This window comes from Quercus robur, chromosome 8 (assembly GCF_932294415.1).
Source record: "Quercus robur chromosome 8, dhQueRobu3.1, whole genome shotgun sequence".
Lineage (NCBI taxonomy): Eukaryota > Viridiplantae > Streptophyta > Magnoliopsida > Fagales > Fagaceae > Quercus > Quercus robur.
This window is the reverse complement of record NC_065541.1, coordinates 36,259,036-36,274,388: the sequence shown is the minus strand read 5'-3', so window position 1 is coordinate 36,274,388 and position 15,353 is coordinate 36,259,036. Positions and strand designations below refer to the sequence as shown.

Below are 15,353 nucleotides of genomic sequence, written 5' to 3'. Positions count from 1 at the left end.
CTCGTACCACTCATAAACTTTTAACAGTATGATTTCTATATATTTTGTACAAGGTTGAAATAATTTACTCCTGAAAAATCAAGAACACTAATGAATTTATTGCATTTTTTTTAATTAAGTAATTTCATCATTTTCCCTATTATGATGATGAAAAGAAGAAAGAAAGAATGATATGTTTTATCTGATTGTAAGATTTAGAGGAATTTAAACTATGAACATCTCTGAAGATAACACTAAAAATGTTAAACGACATGCTTTTAACAAAAATAGATAAAGTTTAGTTGCATGAGAATGTAAAGAATAAAGTTCAAACTAAATGGAATTGGGGAAAACTTATGGTAGCCGTCATTCGTTGCACCATAAACTTTCCTAGGGAGAAAACTTTTAATCAGAAAAGAAAAAAAAAAAAAAAAAAAAAAAGTTCTCTCTCTCTCTCTCTCTCTCTCTCTCTGCAATTACACCTCTCTCCAACCATTAAATGCAATTGCACCCTCTCAATACGCTCTGCAATTACTCCTCGCTGCCACATATTTCTTCATCTGCTCCCCTTTTCTCCTTCCTTAGCTCTACTTCTTCATTTCCTAAAGCCTACCTCTTCTCTCTCTTTCTCTGTGTTTTCTTCTCTTTGATACTACCCCTCCTTTATTTCCTCTGTCACTTTTCTTTCTCCCATTTCTATCTACAGGCCATATATATACCTCTACTTACTATAAAAACTCTTACCAAAACCACTTTCATAGCCCCAAATACTGATTTCCTGGCAACAACTTAGCCCCAAATCAGATCTGATATCCTTCTCCTTCTGGACCTTTTTTTCCAAGGGGGTTCTATATTCACTGGTAAGTGATATTTTTTTACAAGTAAATCTTCACGTAATATATATCAAACTCCTCTCTCTCTCTCTCTCTCTCTCTCTAAGCACTTCTTGACTCGGCCAAACCCCCCCCCCCCCCCCCCACCCCCCAAAAAAAAATTTCACTTAAGCTTGTTGCAAAATTCACCATTTATATATGCACTTTTTTTTTTTTTCTTTTTTAAGGTTCCCTCTCTCTTTGTAATATTTCTTACATTCTTTTTTAACGTTTTTTTTTTTTTTTGGTTGGATAGGGCTAAGAGGAGAAATAGGAAACGTTGGTTTTTGGAGAGATATAGAAAGTGAGAAGGCACAGTTGGATTCTCCGAAATCTTCGTGAGCGTTATGTTTATTTCGTTTGGTTTACTATGATTTTGGTCTCTGTCAAAAGCCGTATCAAATTTGTCAACCCTATCTTTCTTGGTATTGTAATTTTTATTTTATTTTTTTAATTTTTAATTTTTTTTTTTAACGTAGGAAACAGATAGGCTTAAGAGTTGAAAACCCCTTTTTTCCATGACCTAAGTCAGCGTTTGCCTCTTTGTTAAATTCCATATTTCTCTTTTTCTCAGACCACTGCCAGAGAATCTAGGAAACAAACACAAACACAAAACACAAACCCTTCTATCCCCTGTATATAAGGATTCCCCTGAAAGACAAAGTACTGTCCACCTTTCTTCTGGGTGAAAGGTAGAGTACCTGTACTATTCAAAAGCTATATATACACACACACACATACTGCTTGGGAAGTGTTTGTGGGTCGTGAAATATGCCTGCCGGGATTATGATTCCGGCGAGCAACATGCCGTCTATGATCGGAAGAAACGGGTTTGGATCATCCTCTGGACTTACCCTTGGTCAGGTCAGTGTTTCAGTTCTCCCTTCATCTTGCTTCTTAAATCGGCTTTTTTTAGTTAAAGGCTTTTTGATCCCATTTTCCTACTTTAAAAAAAATTATATATATATTGAAGGGTTAATTAATTAATTAAAATTTTTTTTGGGGATTATGATGTTGATTAGAATGATGGGTCTATGTTCATGTCATCGTTATCTTCTAATCTTCATTAAGGGTTGCTCTTCTTTCATTAACGTTTAGAACTTGAAACTTTAAGATATTATTTTAGTGATTTGGTCTAGTGAGACTAATTAATTTTCTATTTCAAGAAAAATCCTTCTCAAAAAAAAAAAAAAAAAAAAAAAAAGCCTAAAATCTTTCTCTTGAGAGAGATTTGTATTTCAAAGCTTCTTGTTGATATATGTATATATTTTTGTTCAAATACTAGTACTTAATTAAACATGGGTTTTTCTCTTCAAATATGAAATAGGTTTTTTCATGTACAAGTAAATGAAATAGGTTCTTGTGCATATATGTTGGGAAATGTGGGTTTCCTTTCATTTGAGTGGAGATTTTCCATTCTGTTGTTAGATTGAAAAACCATAAGCCTTCGGAATCTTAAAGATCTGTAGATATGTTCCAGCCTAACATGATGGATGGTCAGCTCCACCAGCTAGACATGGCTCAAAACACATCCGAGAGTGATTTAGCCCGAATTCGAGACGATGAATTTGACAGTGCTACTAAATCTGGTAGCGAAAACCATGAAGGTGCCTCCGGTGACGACCAAGATCCACGGCCCAACAAAAAGAAGCGCTACCACCGCCACACTCAGCACCAGATCCAGGAAATGGAAGCGTAAGCTAGCTAGCTCCAACTCAATTTAATAAGTTTTCAAATTGTTGCAACAATTTTTTTTTTTTTTTTTAATTTAATATCTTAATTCTAAAATCTAAACCTTCTTAATTTCTTTTTTCTATTTTTTTAATGCGGTTTTTTTGGTCATTCTTTTAGATTCTTTAAGGAGTGTCCACATCCAGATGACAAGCAAAGGAAAGAACTAAGCCGTGAATTAGGGTTGGAGCCATTGCAAGTCAAATTTTGGTTCCAAAACAAGCGCACCCAAATGAAGGTAAAATCCATTTTTTTGGTCTAATAATCCTGAACTGTTCGTTACAAATATAAACTCTAAGAATATGCTAACATCGTGCAGTTACCATACCTTACTCTTCTTTAATGGAAAGTGGGGTTACATTATATTAGTAAACTCTGACGTTTTTTTTTATTCCTTTAATTTTTTAGTTTTCCAATTTTAGCCTCTTGGTCATTCACCAAATTTTATTGTCACAGACCCAACATGAGCGTCATGAAAATACAAATCTGAGAACTGAGAACGAAAAGCTTCGGGCCGATAACATGAGGTACAGAGAAGCTCTTAGCAATGCCTCATGTCCCAATTGTGGTGGTCCAACTGCAATAGGAGAGATGTCCTTTGATGAACATCATTTGAGACTCGAAAATTCCCGATTAAGAGAAGAGGTACAAGAATTGCAAGTATTTTTATTTTGTCTATATGAGATATTTTTGGTAAATATTGTTTAAGGTTAGATACTCAAAATAAATAAATAAAAAAATATTCCTTTTTTGTTGTTGTTGTTATTATCCAGATTGATAGGATTTCAGCAATTGCTGCAAAGTATGTTGGCAAGCCAGTTGTGAACTACCCTCTTCTTTCTCCACCGGTCCCAACCCGGCCACTAGACCTTGGAGTTGGGAGTTTTGGTGGGCAGCCAGGCATTGGAGGAGAGATGTATGGTGCTGGAGACCTTCTTAGGACGATCAATGCACCAACCGAAGCTGATAAACCTATGATCATTGAGCTTGCGGTTGCAGCAATGGAGGAACTAATCAGAATGGCTCAAATGGGGGAACCCTTATGGATGACAAATCTTGATGGCACCTCAATGATAAATGAGGATGAATATATTAGGACATTTCCTCGTGGGATTGGACCAAGACCATCCGGCTTCAAATGCGAAGCTTCACGAGAAACTGCTGTTGTCATCATGAACCACATCAACCTTGTTGAGATTCTAATGGATGTGGTAAGCTTAATTCTTCTCTTTTGTATGAACCAGTTAAGAGAGGTAGCTAGGGTTTCTATCATCTAAAAGTTCAGTAATAATATTGATCCCTAATTAAGCTTTGTCATTCTGTTATTATATTCAGAGTCAGTGGTCTACTGTGTTTTCTGGGATTGTCTCAAGAGCTATGACTCTGGAAGTATTATCAACTGGAGTGGCAGGAAATTATAATGGTGCACTGCAAGTGGTACATACAGAACTTCATGTCTATTGTATTATTGTTCTTTTTACTAAAATTTTGGGTTACTATATAGGGGAGTCTCTGGTTATATATGCTTTTGAATCAATTTGGTTCTAATGATATAAATTCAAATTTGCTTCTTTAGATGACAGCAGAATTCCAAGTTCCCTCACCCCTCGTTCCAACTCGGGAGAGTTATTATGTGAGGTACTGTAAACAGCATGCTGATGGTACTTGGGCAGTGGTTGATGTTTCCTTGGATAATTTGCGCCCTAGTCCGGCAGTGAGGTGCCGAAGAAGGCCTTCTGGTTGTTTGATTCAAGAAATGCCCAATGGATATTCAAAGGTACTAATAGTCAGGCTAGATGACTGATTTCAATTCACTTTTCTAGCGGTCCTCTTAGTGCCTATTTAGCTCAGCAATTTGAAATTGCACCTTTACAAAGTTAAAAATAATAATAAGCTGTATCAATCATACTTACACTAATTATTATTATTTTTTATTTTTTGAGAAACATACTTACACTAATTATTTGTTTCTTTCTGTGTGTCCTTCTATGCCCTAGGTTACATGGGTTGAGCATATAGAAGTTGATGATAGAGGTGTTCACAATCTATACAAGCAGCTTGTTAGCTCAGGTAATGCATTCGGTGCAAAACGTTGGGTAGCAACCCTAGACCGACAATGTGAGCGTCTTGCAAGCGCCATGGCAACAAGCATTCCCACCGGTGATATTGGAGGTAATAAAAATAAACCATATTTCTATGTTAAAATTTTATACTAGTGGAAATATTCTCTTTTGAGTTTTGAAACTAATGCATTGACAATGTTTTGTTTTTTTGCCAACCCCCACTTTATATGTTACTATTTAATTTAGTCATAACAAATCAAGAAGGAAGAAAGAGTATGTTGAAACTGGCTGAGAGAATGGTGATAAGCTTTTGTGCTGGAGTGAGTGCCTCTACTGCACACACATGGACGACATTGTCTGGAACTGGGGCAGATGATGTAAGGGTCATGACCCGAAAAAGCATAGATGATCCAGGCAGACCTCCTGGCATTGTGCTAAGTGCTGCTACTTCCTTCTGGCTTCCTGTTCCACCAAAAAGAGTTTTTGATTTTCTCCGTGATGAGAACTCTCGAAGCGAGGTATATAAATATTCAGAACCAAATTGAGTACTGGCATCTGAATCTGAATATATATAGATCATTAATTTGAAAACAACTGAATAATCAGCAATAGGAAATGCATACATGCCTAACCCATAACATTAGGCTTAATTATAAAGGCAATTTAACTTGTGTCCATTTTTAATTAGTTTAGGAATCTCTACATATAACAAGCTAATGACAGTGTAAATAACTGATATGTAAATAGCTTAAATATCTTTAAGCTGTTTAGATACTTTACTTTGCATGGAAAGTATAAACCATACATAACATAACCACTTTGGGAGATTGACTAGACTACATGCAATGTAAAGCATTTGTCAAAAAATATATATAACATCGAAATTCACGTGTTTTGGATTTTGAACAAAGTTGCCAACTTGTGTATCTTATCATATCCCTTTCTTTTTGTCTTTAAACTTTTATATTTATTTACCAAAAAAAACTTTTAAGGCAAAACGACAACTTTGATCCTTGTATAATTGGTACAATTATACATTTACTATAATTTTTATACATTTAATTCTGTGAATTTGATCCTTCACCTTTTAAAATTAAGGTCCCTCAACTATTAATTGTGTCAATTTGGTCTTTTATCTTTTAAAATAAAATTGACTTTATCTTTAGAAGTTGACTTAATTTAAAACTTAAGGGACTAAATCAACACTATTAGTAATTGAGGGACCAAATTGAGCCAATTAAATGTATAGGGATGAAGGTGAAACTACCCTCACTGTTGGAGGACCAAATGTATAGCTCGGCTATCTTTTAAGGATGTATTTTGTATTGTAATTTTGTGTGTAATCATATCTTGTATCTTAAGATGCACTTAAAATTGAGGATTTTGATAGAAGAAGAGTTGGAAATACAAAACAATGAAATTAAGATGAGCCTACTTATCCAAAAGATAAGAAATAAACTTGAAGCCTTACCAGGAAAAAACTCAATGAGTTTTGACATCTTTGTGACAGTGGGACATTCTTTCAAATGGTGGAGTTGTACAAGAAATGGCACATATTGCTAATGGCAGGGAAACAGGCAACTGCGTATCTCTACTTCGAGTGAATGTAAGTTCCATATGATGGATCCATTGTTAAACGTTCCCAAACTTACTCTATTTCAGCATATGGTGCTTCACATGAAATGTCCAACTAATTAACCTATTGTATAAAATCGTAGAGTGCAAATTCAAGCCAGAGCAACATGTTGATATTACAAGAGAGTTGCACTGACCCAACAGCCTCTTTCGTGATTTATGCACCAGTTGATATTGTTGCAATGAATTTAGTACTAAACGGTGGAGATCCAGATTATGTGGCACTACTTCCTTCAGGATTTGCTATTCTCCCTGATGGAACAATGGCTCATGAAGGAGGCATTGGTGAGGCTACTACATCTGGAGGATCTCTCCTCACTGTTGCTTTTCAGATTTTGGTTGATTCAGTTCCTACAGCAAAACTTTCTCTTGGGTCAGTTGCAACTGTTAACAACCTTATTGCTTGCACCGTTGAGAGGATTAAGGCTTCTTTGTCTTGCGAGAACGCATGATCTACAAACCCTAAATTCAAGGTAGTAAATTTTCCGTTTTCTTTGATAAAAAAAGTATTTTGTAGTTGATGTTTTCCTTGGGTATCGTTTGAGTATTCACTTTAATTTATGGGGTTTTGCATGCTTCTTTTGAAAAAATTAATAGCAAGTTGCTTTTAAGGATGTACAATGGTGTTTACATATATAAAATTAGGTAGGTTATAGTATGGTTCAGTGTACTTATCACATCAGTTTGTGTATAATTGTTGCAGTGATTAACAGAAGCAAGAAAAGGAAAGGAAATTAAGAGAAACAAATTAAGGTGATGAAGAATTTCTTCTTTATACAAGATGGGCAGAAGTCAAGAGCGCACCTTACATGATCCTTTCTAAGCAGTTTACAAAAGCTTAAGCGCAAGGATTAGGGGTTCGGGTATTGACTTCTTCAAACAATTTAAAGAGCTAAAAAAGCTTAACACCTTATTATTATGAATAGGGTTGAACTTTCTTTTACCTTTTCTTAACTTGGTAGTTAGGGTTAGGGTTTTGCATGAGTGAAAGCTTATAAAGTGCTTCACTTATTTCCTTCTTTGTTTGTTGTTCGGTCGTGTGTTTTTGAAACACCAGTGGGTGAAGAACCTCACACCTACTAGCAAATTTTTCTTTTATTTTCTTTTTTGTTTACAATTTTAAGATCTTTTGAAGTGGATATTGCTTCCGTAGATTATTATGTCTTTGTGTTCGAAGTTGATTTGTCTGATTGTACTTAGCAAGTTATACGTGCGTGATTATGTAGGTATGGTTAACTTTTTAATATATATGCAATCATGCATGACCTCATGAGCATCAATCGATATCACCATGCAAAGGAGGGAACTGGAAGGCCTTCTGTGCTATTTATTGCATGTCTTTCATTTTGTGATTGAAAATTAGACAGAATATTTATATATCCAGGTTTTTTTTTTTCCTTGTTAAATGATATTTTCAACTGCATAGAGATTATTCCATGAATTGACAACAAATTTGTTAAAAACTGTTTGAAGCTGTATGGTTTAGTGACTCTTTAAACTTGGGAATAATGCCCATAATTCTTCATATATTAGGGCACACAATGTTTCATGATAATTGTTTATCATTAAGTCAAGACACATCAATTGATTTTAGAATCTAAGTCCCTTATTCCAAGAAGATTAATTTTATCAGTTGAATTAATTATAACCCAAATTTAAATTAATTAAGTTTAAATCAACCATTGGCTATGTCGAAAATAAGCTCTATTTTTTGGTAAAATATATATATATATATATATATATAAATGGTTTAGAAGTTTCATTTCATTTTATGAGCTTTCCTATGATATCCAATTGATGTTTGTTCTTGTAATTGCTTGCCAATGAAGTATATACTTTAAGCGCTTCTACAGTTCTATTTATGTAGGATTATATTGTCAAGAGGTATGTAGCTCAATTGACATCGATCTTTTTGTACTTTCAATGAAGTAAATGTAGGATCCTTCTCTCTTATTGTAACTATTAAATCTATTCCAATAAATAAAAAAGTTGAATTACATTAACAAGTCGGTAAATAGTCCTTTTGCTTATTTCTGGAACTAAACCAAAACAAACAAAATATCTTTATTACAATGTCTTCGTAACTGATCATCTATATAATAATATAAAAAAGTCGAAGTATAGCATTTAATATTTTTACGCTCCTGTTAATCCACCTCATTCACATGTCACATTTTTTTTCTTTATCTTTTCTCTCTATATTTTAAAATAATTAAATATAAATTATGGACAAAACCATTGATGTACACCATTACAATTCAACCGTTACTTTTTATTTGTCTTAAATGAAAATGTTTATGTTTCAAATTACAAATGTTGAACTATTGAATCCAAATATTTTTTTACCAGAGCCTTAATCCACTTTATATTCCACAAATAAAAGCATGACACATATTCACCTATTTAATTAAATGCTTAATTTATGACTTTTCCAATTTCAATTCATAAAATAAATAATAATAAAAAAATCACATCCCAACCACCACCACCACCATCAATCTTTGCTGCCGCCACCACCAAGAGGTCGCGGATGCCATTAATGCCACAAGTCACCCAACCACTGCCCTAAATGTACAAACCAACATGGTCAAGTTAAATGCTGAAGATTAAATAAGTTCACATCTAATAGAAGGATTATTACTTACATAAGAAAAATATAGTTGTACGAACAAAACATTATCAAATTACATCTAATGCATTAAATAAGATACATTAGAAAATATTTTGATAGATGATTGTTAAGAAACTTTGGCTTAATAAGAATCAAGGGTTGCACATCGGAGAGATATATATATATATATATATATATTGATGATGCACGAAAATTAGTAGGCTATAGTGCTTTGGGCTATGGTGATGGTTGTGAGTCCTGAAAAAAAAAAAAAAAAAAAAAATTGTCAAAGGTGACCGATGTAACCCGGCGAAGGACCCTCTAACGGTTAAGTCAGTTTTCTCTTTAGGACACAAGGATGGAAAATAATGAATGGCTAGAGCTTACCTTGGGTGAATGGGATTTGTTTCTTTTTATAGAGAATTAGTAGTAGGTATACTTGTTTGGATCCACTATCATCATGGATGATATGGACGGTTAAATGGGGTATATGGAGCGAAGTTTGAGGAGTTCCTTCCACATAGTAAAAGCAATGTGTTGTGGTATGATTATGTGGAACTTTTGGAGAATTCTTCATAGGATTTATCAAGTGTAATTCAGCCGTCTATGTCTATACATATACTCATCCATATATTCTAATCATCAATGGAGGAATTCCGGACCAGATCATTTCATTGTTAAAGGACGAGTGTTGTTTCACTGTCATTCTTAGATTGCTTTCTTTGGACATGATATGGTCATGGATGACATCCAAGGATGGGTTAAGCTTAATTGATCCCCATCAATTGCCCTATCGTCCTTGTGTTGTCTGTCATTGTTGCTTTGATTTATGGCGATTTGATTTTGATTTAATAATTTCTCTTTTTCTTTTTTTTTTTTAGATCTTGCCTTGATGTTGACACGTGGTGCAATCTCGAGGCTCATTCATAATGTCATTTCGTTCTTCGAGGGAAGTGTCATGTGGCTCCATTTGGTTGGTTGCATCATTTCAGTGACTAGGTCTGTCACCTATAAATAGTGGAATTCCTCTCCTACCCTCTCACATTTCCTATATTTTCTCCTCTGACCTTTGTCGTCTAGTGCCTAGTCTAGGAGTTTCCGTCTTTAGTCATCCTCGTTTAGATCCAAGTATCCTCTTTTTCTCGTCTTTAGGTTTTTCTTCAGTTTTTCAAAATGTCTGAAATCAGTGTCTTCATCCAACAATAGTAATGATAGGGAGATAGACGAGTACCATGATAGCAATCTTAGTGGTAGTAGCATTGATAGTAGCAGTAGTAGTGGGGGAAACACCACGGACGAGCAATACACGTTCAGGGTTCCTAGAGTTCCTTTGGACATTTTCCAAGAGGAGATAAGGATGAGGATAGCTTCTAGGTCACTTGCTGGCACATCCTCCAGTGCCCCCTTGTCTCCTTCTTCAAGTGAAGAGGAGACTCTGTATAGCTGTGCTGTAGGCATTCCTTTTAAAACTGATGAGAAAAAACTTACTTCTCTTAGGAGTTGGTACCAGATCCCAGATGACCTTAATCCTTAATTGGCCGTCCATGGTGAATGGTGTAGTTACCCTCATTTTGGGGTAGGTATCTATGAGGCTTACCTTCTAGGAGGATTTTGGTTGCCTCTTAATTCTTTTGCTAGAGAAATACTCTCTAGATTAGGTTTAGTAATTAACCAAATTAATCCCAATACATGGAGGCTTATTGTCTCTATGCAAGTTTTGTGGATGGAAGTATTTGATGGGAAACAACCTCTTACTATGGACGAGTTCTTATACTATTACAAACCCTCTGAAATCAATCAATCCCTAGGTTTTTACCAATTCTTAGCTAGGGGTTCAAACTGTAAATTTGTGAAGTCCCTCCCCATGTTTGATAGGAAGTGGAAGGCAGAATTCTTCTTTGTCTTTGAATTTGGGGCAGGAAACCCTGTTGAAGTAGGTAGGGATCCATTTCCTCCCTATACTGGTGAGATGGGGAATCTTCGTGTAGAGGGTATGTCCCTTTTTGACTACTTATTTCATTTCTTTTGTTGTACCTGTCTAACCTTTTCTTCTTCTTCTTCTTCTGCTTCTTCTTCTTCTTCTTCTTCTTCTTCTTTTATTTTTATTTTTTATTTTTTTTAACAACTGTAAGACAACCTGCTTTGTCCAAATTCCATCTATACTGCATCCAGCGAGCTCGTTCTTTTGCGGATAGGACGTTTCATTGCTTAGTGACACTTCGCCATCTTGCAAGTTGGGGACTTGAAGAAGTGCTTGCCCACGAGCTTACCAATCGAAGACGTGAGTTATCTCCTTTGCATTTTTATTACTTGTTTCATCTAAACTCTAACATTTTTCTTCTTTGCAAGAATGGCAACCATGAAAGAAAATAAGGGGAAGGGATTGGCAGACGAGGAAACTATGCAAGAAGGGACTCATTCCCAACCTCGTCCAGTAATGGGAGATAAAAGGAAGACTCTGTCTAAGACGATTGACATGGGGAGTCTTCCAAGCCGTCAAGGCCATAAAAAGGAGAAGCATAAGTCGTCCAAATCTAGGGTCATCAAACATGGTTTGGTTGTCCTACCTACTTCCGCCAAACAGCCTTTAGTGCAAATCCTGGACGAGGAGCCATCCAATCCTAAAGTTACCCAGTCTAAACCTCCCAAAAGTTCTCCTATGAATCTTCTTGAGAACGAAGATCTTGCCTGGGAAAGGTACCAACAAGCTGTGACTGAAGAGGACGTTGTTGTGTGTTATGACATGTCTGTGAAGGAATTTGAACATTCCACAGTTCATGATCTCTTTAAGGTAGTTTCTTCGTCTTGAATCATCCATAAATTGATATATTCTCCTACTTATCTTACATCCAATTCTTTTTATATAGGCTATGTCAAAGTTTATGGCAGTGTCCAAACAAGCTTATGAGTTGGACCATGAAATGGTTAGACTAGAGGCAAAGATTCGTGAAATGTAAATAGAGTCCAGTCGTCAAGCTGAAATGAGGGTCAAGCTTGAGGAAGAGGTGAAGGAGTTAAAGAACCTCATCAAAGAGCTTAAAGCAAACACTATTGAGAAGGAAACTTTTCTTGATCATATACAAAAAAGAAGTGACGAGCTCTGTACCCTTCTTGGAAAGGCCAAAGGAGCAGCTATCAAAGAGTTCAAGGCGTCCAACGAGTACACTGACCTCTTGGACAAGAACTATGCTGTGGGATTTGAAGATTTCCATATGAACGCGCTTAAGCTTTTCCCTGAGATAGACTTCAACCTTAAGAGCTCTCTTCTCCAGACAAGCTCTAAAGACATTAATGTTGAAGACGATGCTTCTACTCAGCTTGCTAAAGACGACTCTAAGTCTAGTGGCGATGCCCCCAGTGGTTTATCCCCTTAAAATGATTTTTATTTCATCTATTTCCTTATTTGTTGTTTTGCTTTTGTTTTTCTTCTTTCTTTTTTATTATTATTTTTATTATTATTATATTTTTTTTTAGAAAGGGTCTGTTGTTTTGGACCACTTTAAGTTTATCCAAGTACATTTGGCTCATCCATGTTTAAAGACGAGTCTTGATACAATTGCCTTGTTTAGACTTAACTCTCTTAAGGGTTTTTGGACGATAGTCGTCTACCCTTTTTATTTATGAATGCACTTTTATCCATATTGTTATTGCCAAATTTAATTCCAAGTGTTTCTCGTCCATGTTTAGGACTTCATTTTGGAATGTATATTTTCCTCATCCTTAGACTTATTCTTGGAACTTTGTTTGGTTATTCTTTTTTATCCATAGCTTGGACTATCTAGCAAGTTGGACGCATTGCCCATAAAAAGTGTCACATGCATGCTTTTCTTTGTCCTTAACTTTTTGGACGATTGTACTCGGAGGTTTGTTCCTTCCCTTTGCACTAATCATTATTGCCTTAGGTTTTATGGCAATTTGTCTTTTCCTCGTCTAAGGATGGCTCATGACAATATATCTCTGCGTCCAGAGATATTAAATGTCTTTAATTTAATATGGACGTTAATTTCACAACACTTAAATTAGAGAATCCAAGCTACTTTATATACAATAACTATACATAACATCGTCTATAAACATCAGAGAACTTAGTACGTAGCAGTCCAAAGACACCGTCCATGCTAATACTTAGTCCTTTTTTAGGGAATTCAAATTGCTTTATATACAAGGACTTTGTTCATGACATCGTCCATAGCACACGCTAGTAGCTAGTGCTTTTTAAGGAATTCAAATGCTAGAAAACATAAGATTCTGTTGAAAAACATAAATGCTAAAAGATAATAGATAAACTACTAGAAATCACTAGCAATCTTTAGGCTCATCCATGTTGGCCTTCCCGACAAGTCTTCTTTACTGGTAGTACTTCCTCAAGTACTCCACATTCCACGAGTGCTCCAGTTTTCGTCCATCCAAGGCTTCTAAGTAGTATGAACCTTGTCTTTTGGAATTGATAACTCTGTATGGTCCTTCCCAGTTTGGCCCTAATATCATGGTCCTTTGATGCTGGGTAGTTCATTTAGCCATATCCCTTTTGCCCCCTAATGCTGGGTCTTGATGATCTTCAGCAAGGATCGGTTTACAACTTCAACTTTTCCATTAACCTGTGGGTGGGAGGGTGAGAAATAATGATTTCTGATCTCCAATTGCTCGCAAAAGTCTTTGAATGGTGTATTGTCAAATTGGCATTCGTTGTCTGAGACGAGCACCCTAGGAATTCAGAAGCGGCATATTATGTTCTTCTAGACAAAGTTTCTAACATTTTGCTCAGTGATTCTCACCATGGGCTCTGCTTCCACCCATTTGGTAAAGTAATCAATCCCTACCACTAAAAACTTCATTTATCTCATCCCCATGAGAAAGGGACCAAGGATGTCAAGTCCCCACAGGGTAAAGGGCTAGAGGGCCACCATTGGAGTAAGATACTCTGATGGTTGCCTAGGTATGTTGTACCATTGACACTTATCACATGCTTTAACATAAGCTTTTGCATCTGCTTACATAGATAGCCAGTAATATACCGCGCAGACCATTTTATAGACGAGGGATCTGCCCCCAAAATGGTTTTCACAAGCCCCTTCATGGACGTCTCTTAGGACATAAAGAGACTCTTCTGGATTTAAACACCTTAGTTAGGGTTGAGAAAAACCCCTCTTGTATAACACCTCGTCCATAAGGACAAATCTTGTTGCCCTCACCTTTAGCTTCCTTGCTTCTTCCTTATCCTCTAAGAGGAATCCATCTTTAAGATAAGAGGTGATTGGAGTAGTCCAGTTGGATACTCCGTCTATTTGATGTACCTCAAGAATATCAATACTTGGGAAGTATTGGAATTTGATTTGATCACTCATTTCATCTGCAGATGCTATCTTGGCTAGGACATCAGCTTCCATATTATCCTTCCTTGGTATCTACTGAAATTAGGCTGTTGTAAAGCTTTTGATGCACTACTTAACTTTATCCAAGTACTTCTTCATCCATTCCTCCTTAGCTTCACATGTTCCATTTATTTGGCCCATTATTAACTATAAATCTCCCTGGACGAGAACAGAGTCTGCTCCAAGTGATCTAGCAAACTTCAAGCCTGAAGTAGGGCTTCATATTTGGCTTCATTATTGGTTGTTTGGAACTGTAGCTGGAACTGTAGATGGATTGCATACTTTAGATGATCCCCTTCTAGTAAGCATAAAACTATCCCAATTCCTCCTGCATACTATGTGGATGAGCCATCCATATGGACAACCCACTATTTTGCCCCCTGGTCTTTATCTTGCTTACCACTAGCAAGAGTGAATTCAGCAATAAAATCCACTAGGACTTGAGCTTTTATTGCTTATCTTCATTTGTATCGCACATCAAACTTACTATGTTCTACTGCCCACTAGATTAATCGTCCAGCGGCTTCTAGCTTGTTAATGGCCTTCTTTAGTGGGTGATCTATCAGGACGTTGGTTATGTGACCTTGAAGCTTTGTTGGTGTAGTAGACGGGTTTCTGTACCTTTCCCTCCTCTCTCATCAAGGTTAAACTTACTACATGAGGGGATACTACTAGGTAGAGATACAACTCTTCTCCTAGTTTAGACAAGCTTAACAGCGAAGTTGAAGCAAGATAAGCCTTCAAGTTTTCAAACGCATGTTGACACTCATCCATCCATTCAAATGCTTTTCATAACACTTTGAAAAATGGAAAACATTTGTCAGTATCTTTTGAAACAAATCTGTTAAGGGCAGCTACTCGTCCAATAAGGCTCTAGATGTCTTTGACATTCTTTGAAGGCTCCATGTTCAGAATTGCTTGGATCTTATCAGGGTTTGCTTCAATCCTTCTCTGTGAAACCATAAAACCAAGGAATTTTCTTGACGCAACTCCGAAGGCATATTTGCTTGGATTCAATTTCATCTTGTATCGCCTAAGTGTATCAAAGGTTTCTTAAAGGTCGTCCAAATGCTACAATTCCCTCGCGCTC

The 15,353-nt window shown here is 36.2% G+C and overlaps 1 protein-coding gene across 8 annotated transcripts; it reads left to right on the top strand.

Annotated features, from left to right (window-relative positions):
* Window positions 1-519: 519 nt before the first annotated feature.
* LOC126695364 (homeobox-leucine zipper protein HDG2) lies at window positions 520-7,440 on the top strand. 8 transcript variants are annotated; one of them, XM_050392079.1, is made up of 14 exons: window positions 520-839; window positions 1,108-1,189; window positions 1,426-1,715; window positions 2,332-2,546; window positions 2,703-2,820; window positions 3,039-3,227; window positions 3,356-3,793; window positions 3,918-4,019; window positions 4,159-4,359; window positions 4,580-4,754; window positions 4,892-5,163; window positions 6,156-6,251; window positions 6,364-6,753; window positions 6,984-7,440. In XM_050392079.1, the coding sequence occupies exons 3-13, from the start codon at window positions 1,623-1,625 to the stop codon at window positions 6,730-6,732; spliced, it is 2,268 nt and encodes a 755-aa protein (XP_050248036.1). In that variant the 5' UTR covers window positions 520-839; window positions 1,108-1,189; window positions 1,426-1,622; the 3' UTR covers window positions 6,733-6,753; window positions 6,984-7,440. The 8 variants fall into 8 exon arrangements, with proteins under 8 accessions (XP_050248036.1, XP_050248035.1, XP_050248034.1 ...); XM_050392078.1 differs by having other exon boundaries at window positions 1,338-1,715; XM_050392077.1 differs by having other exon boundaries at window positions 1,331-1,715.
* The last annotated feature ends 7,913 nt before the right edge of the window (window positions 7,441-15,353 follow it).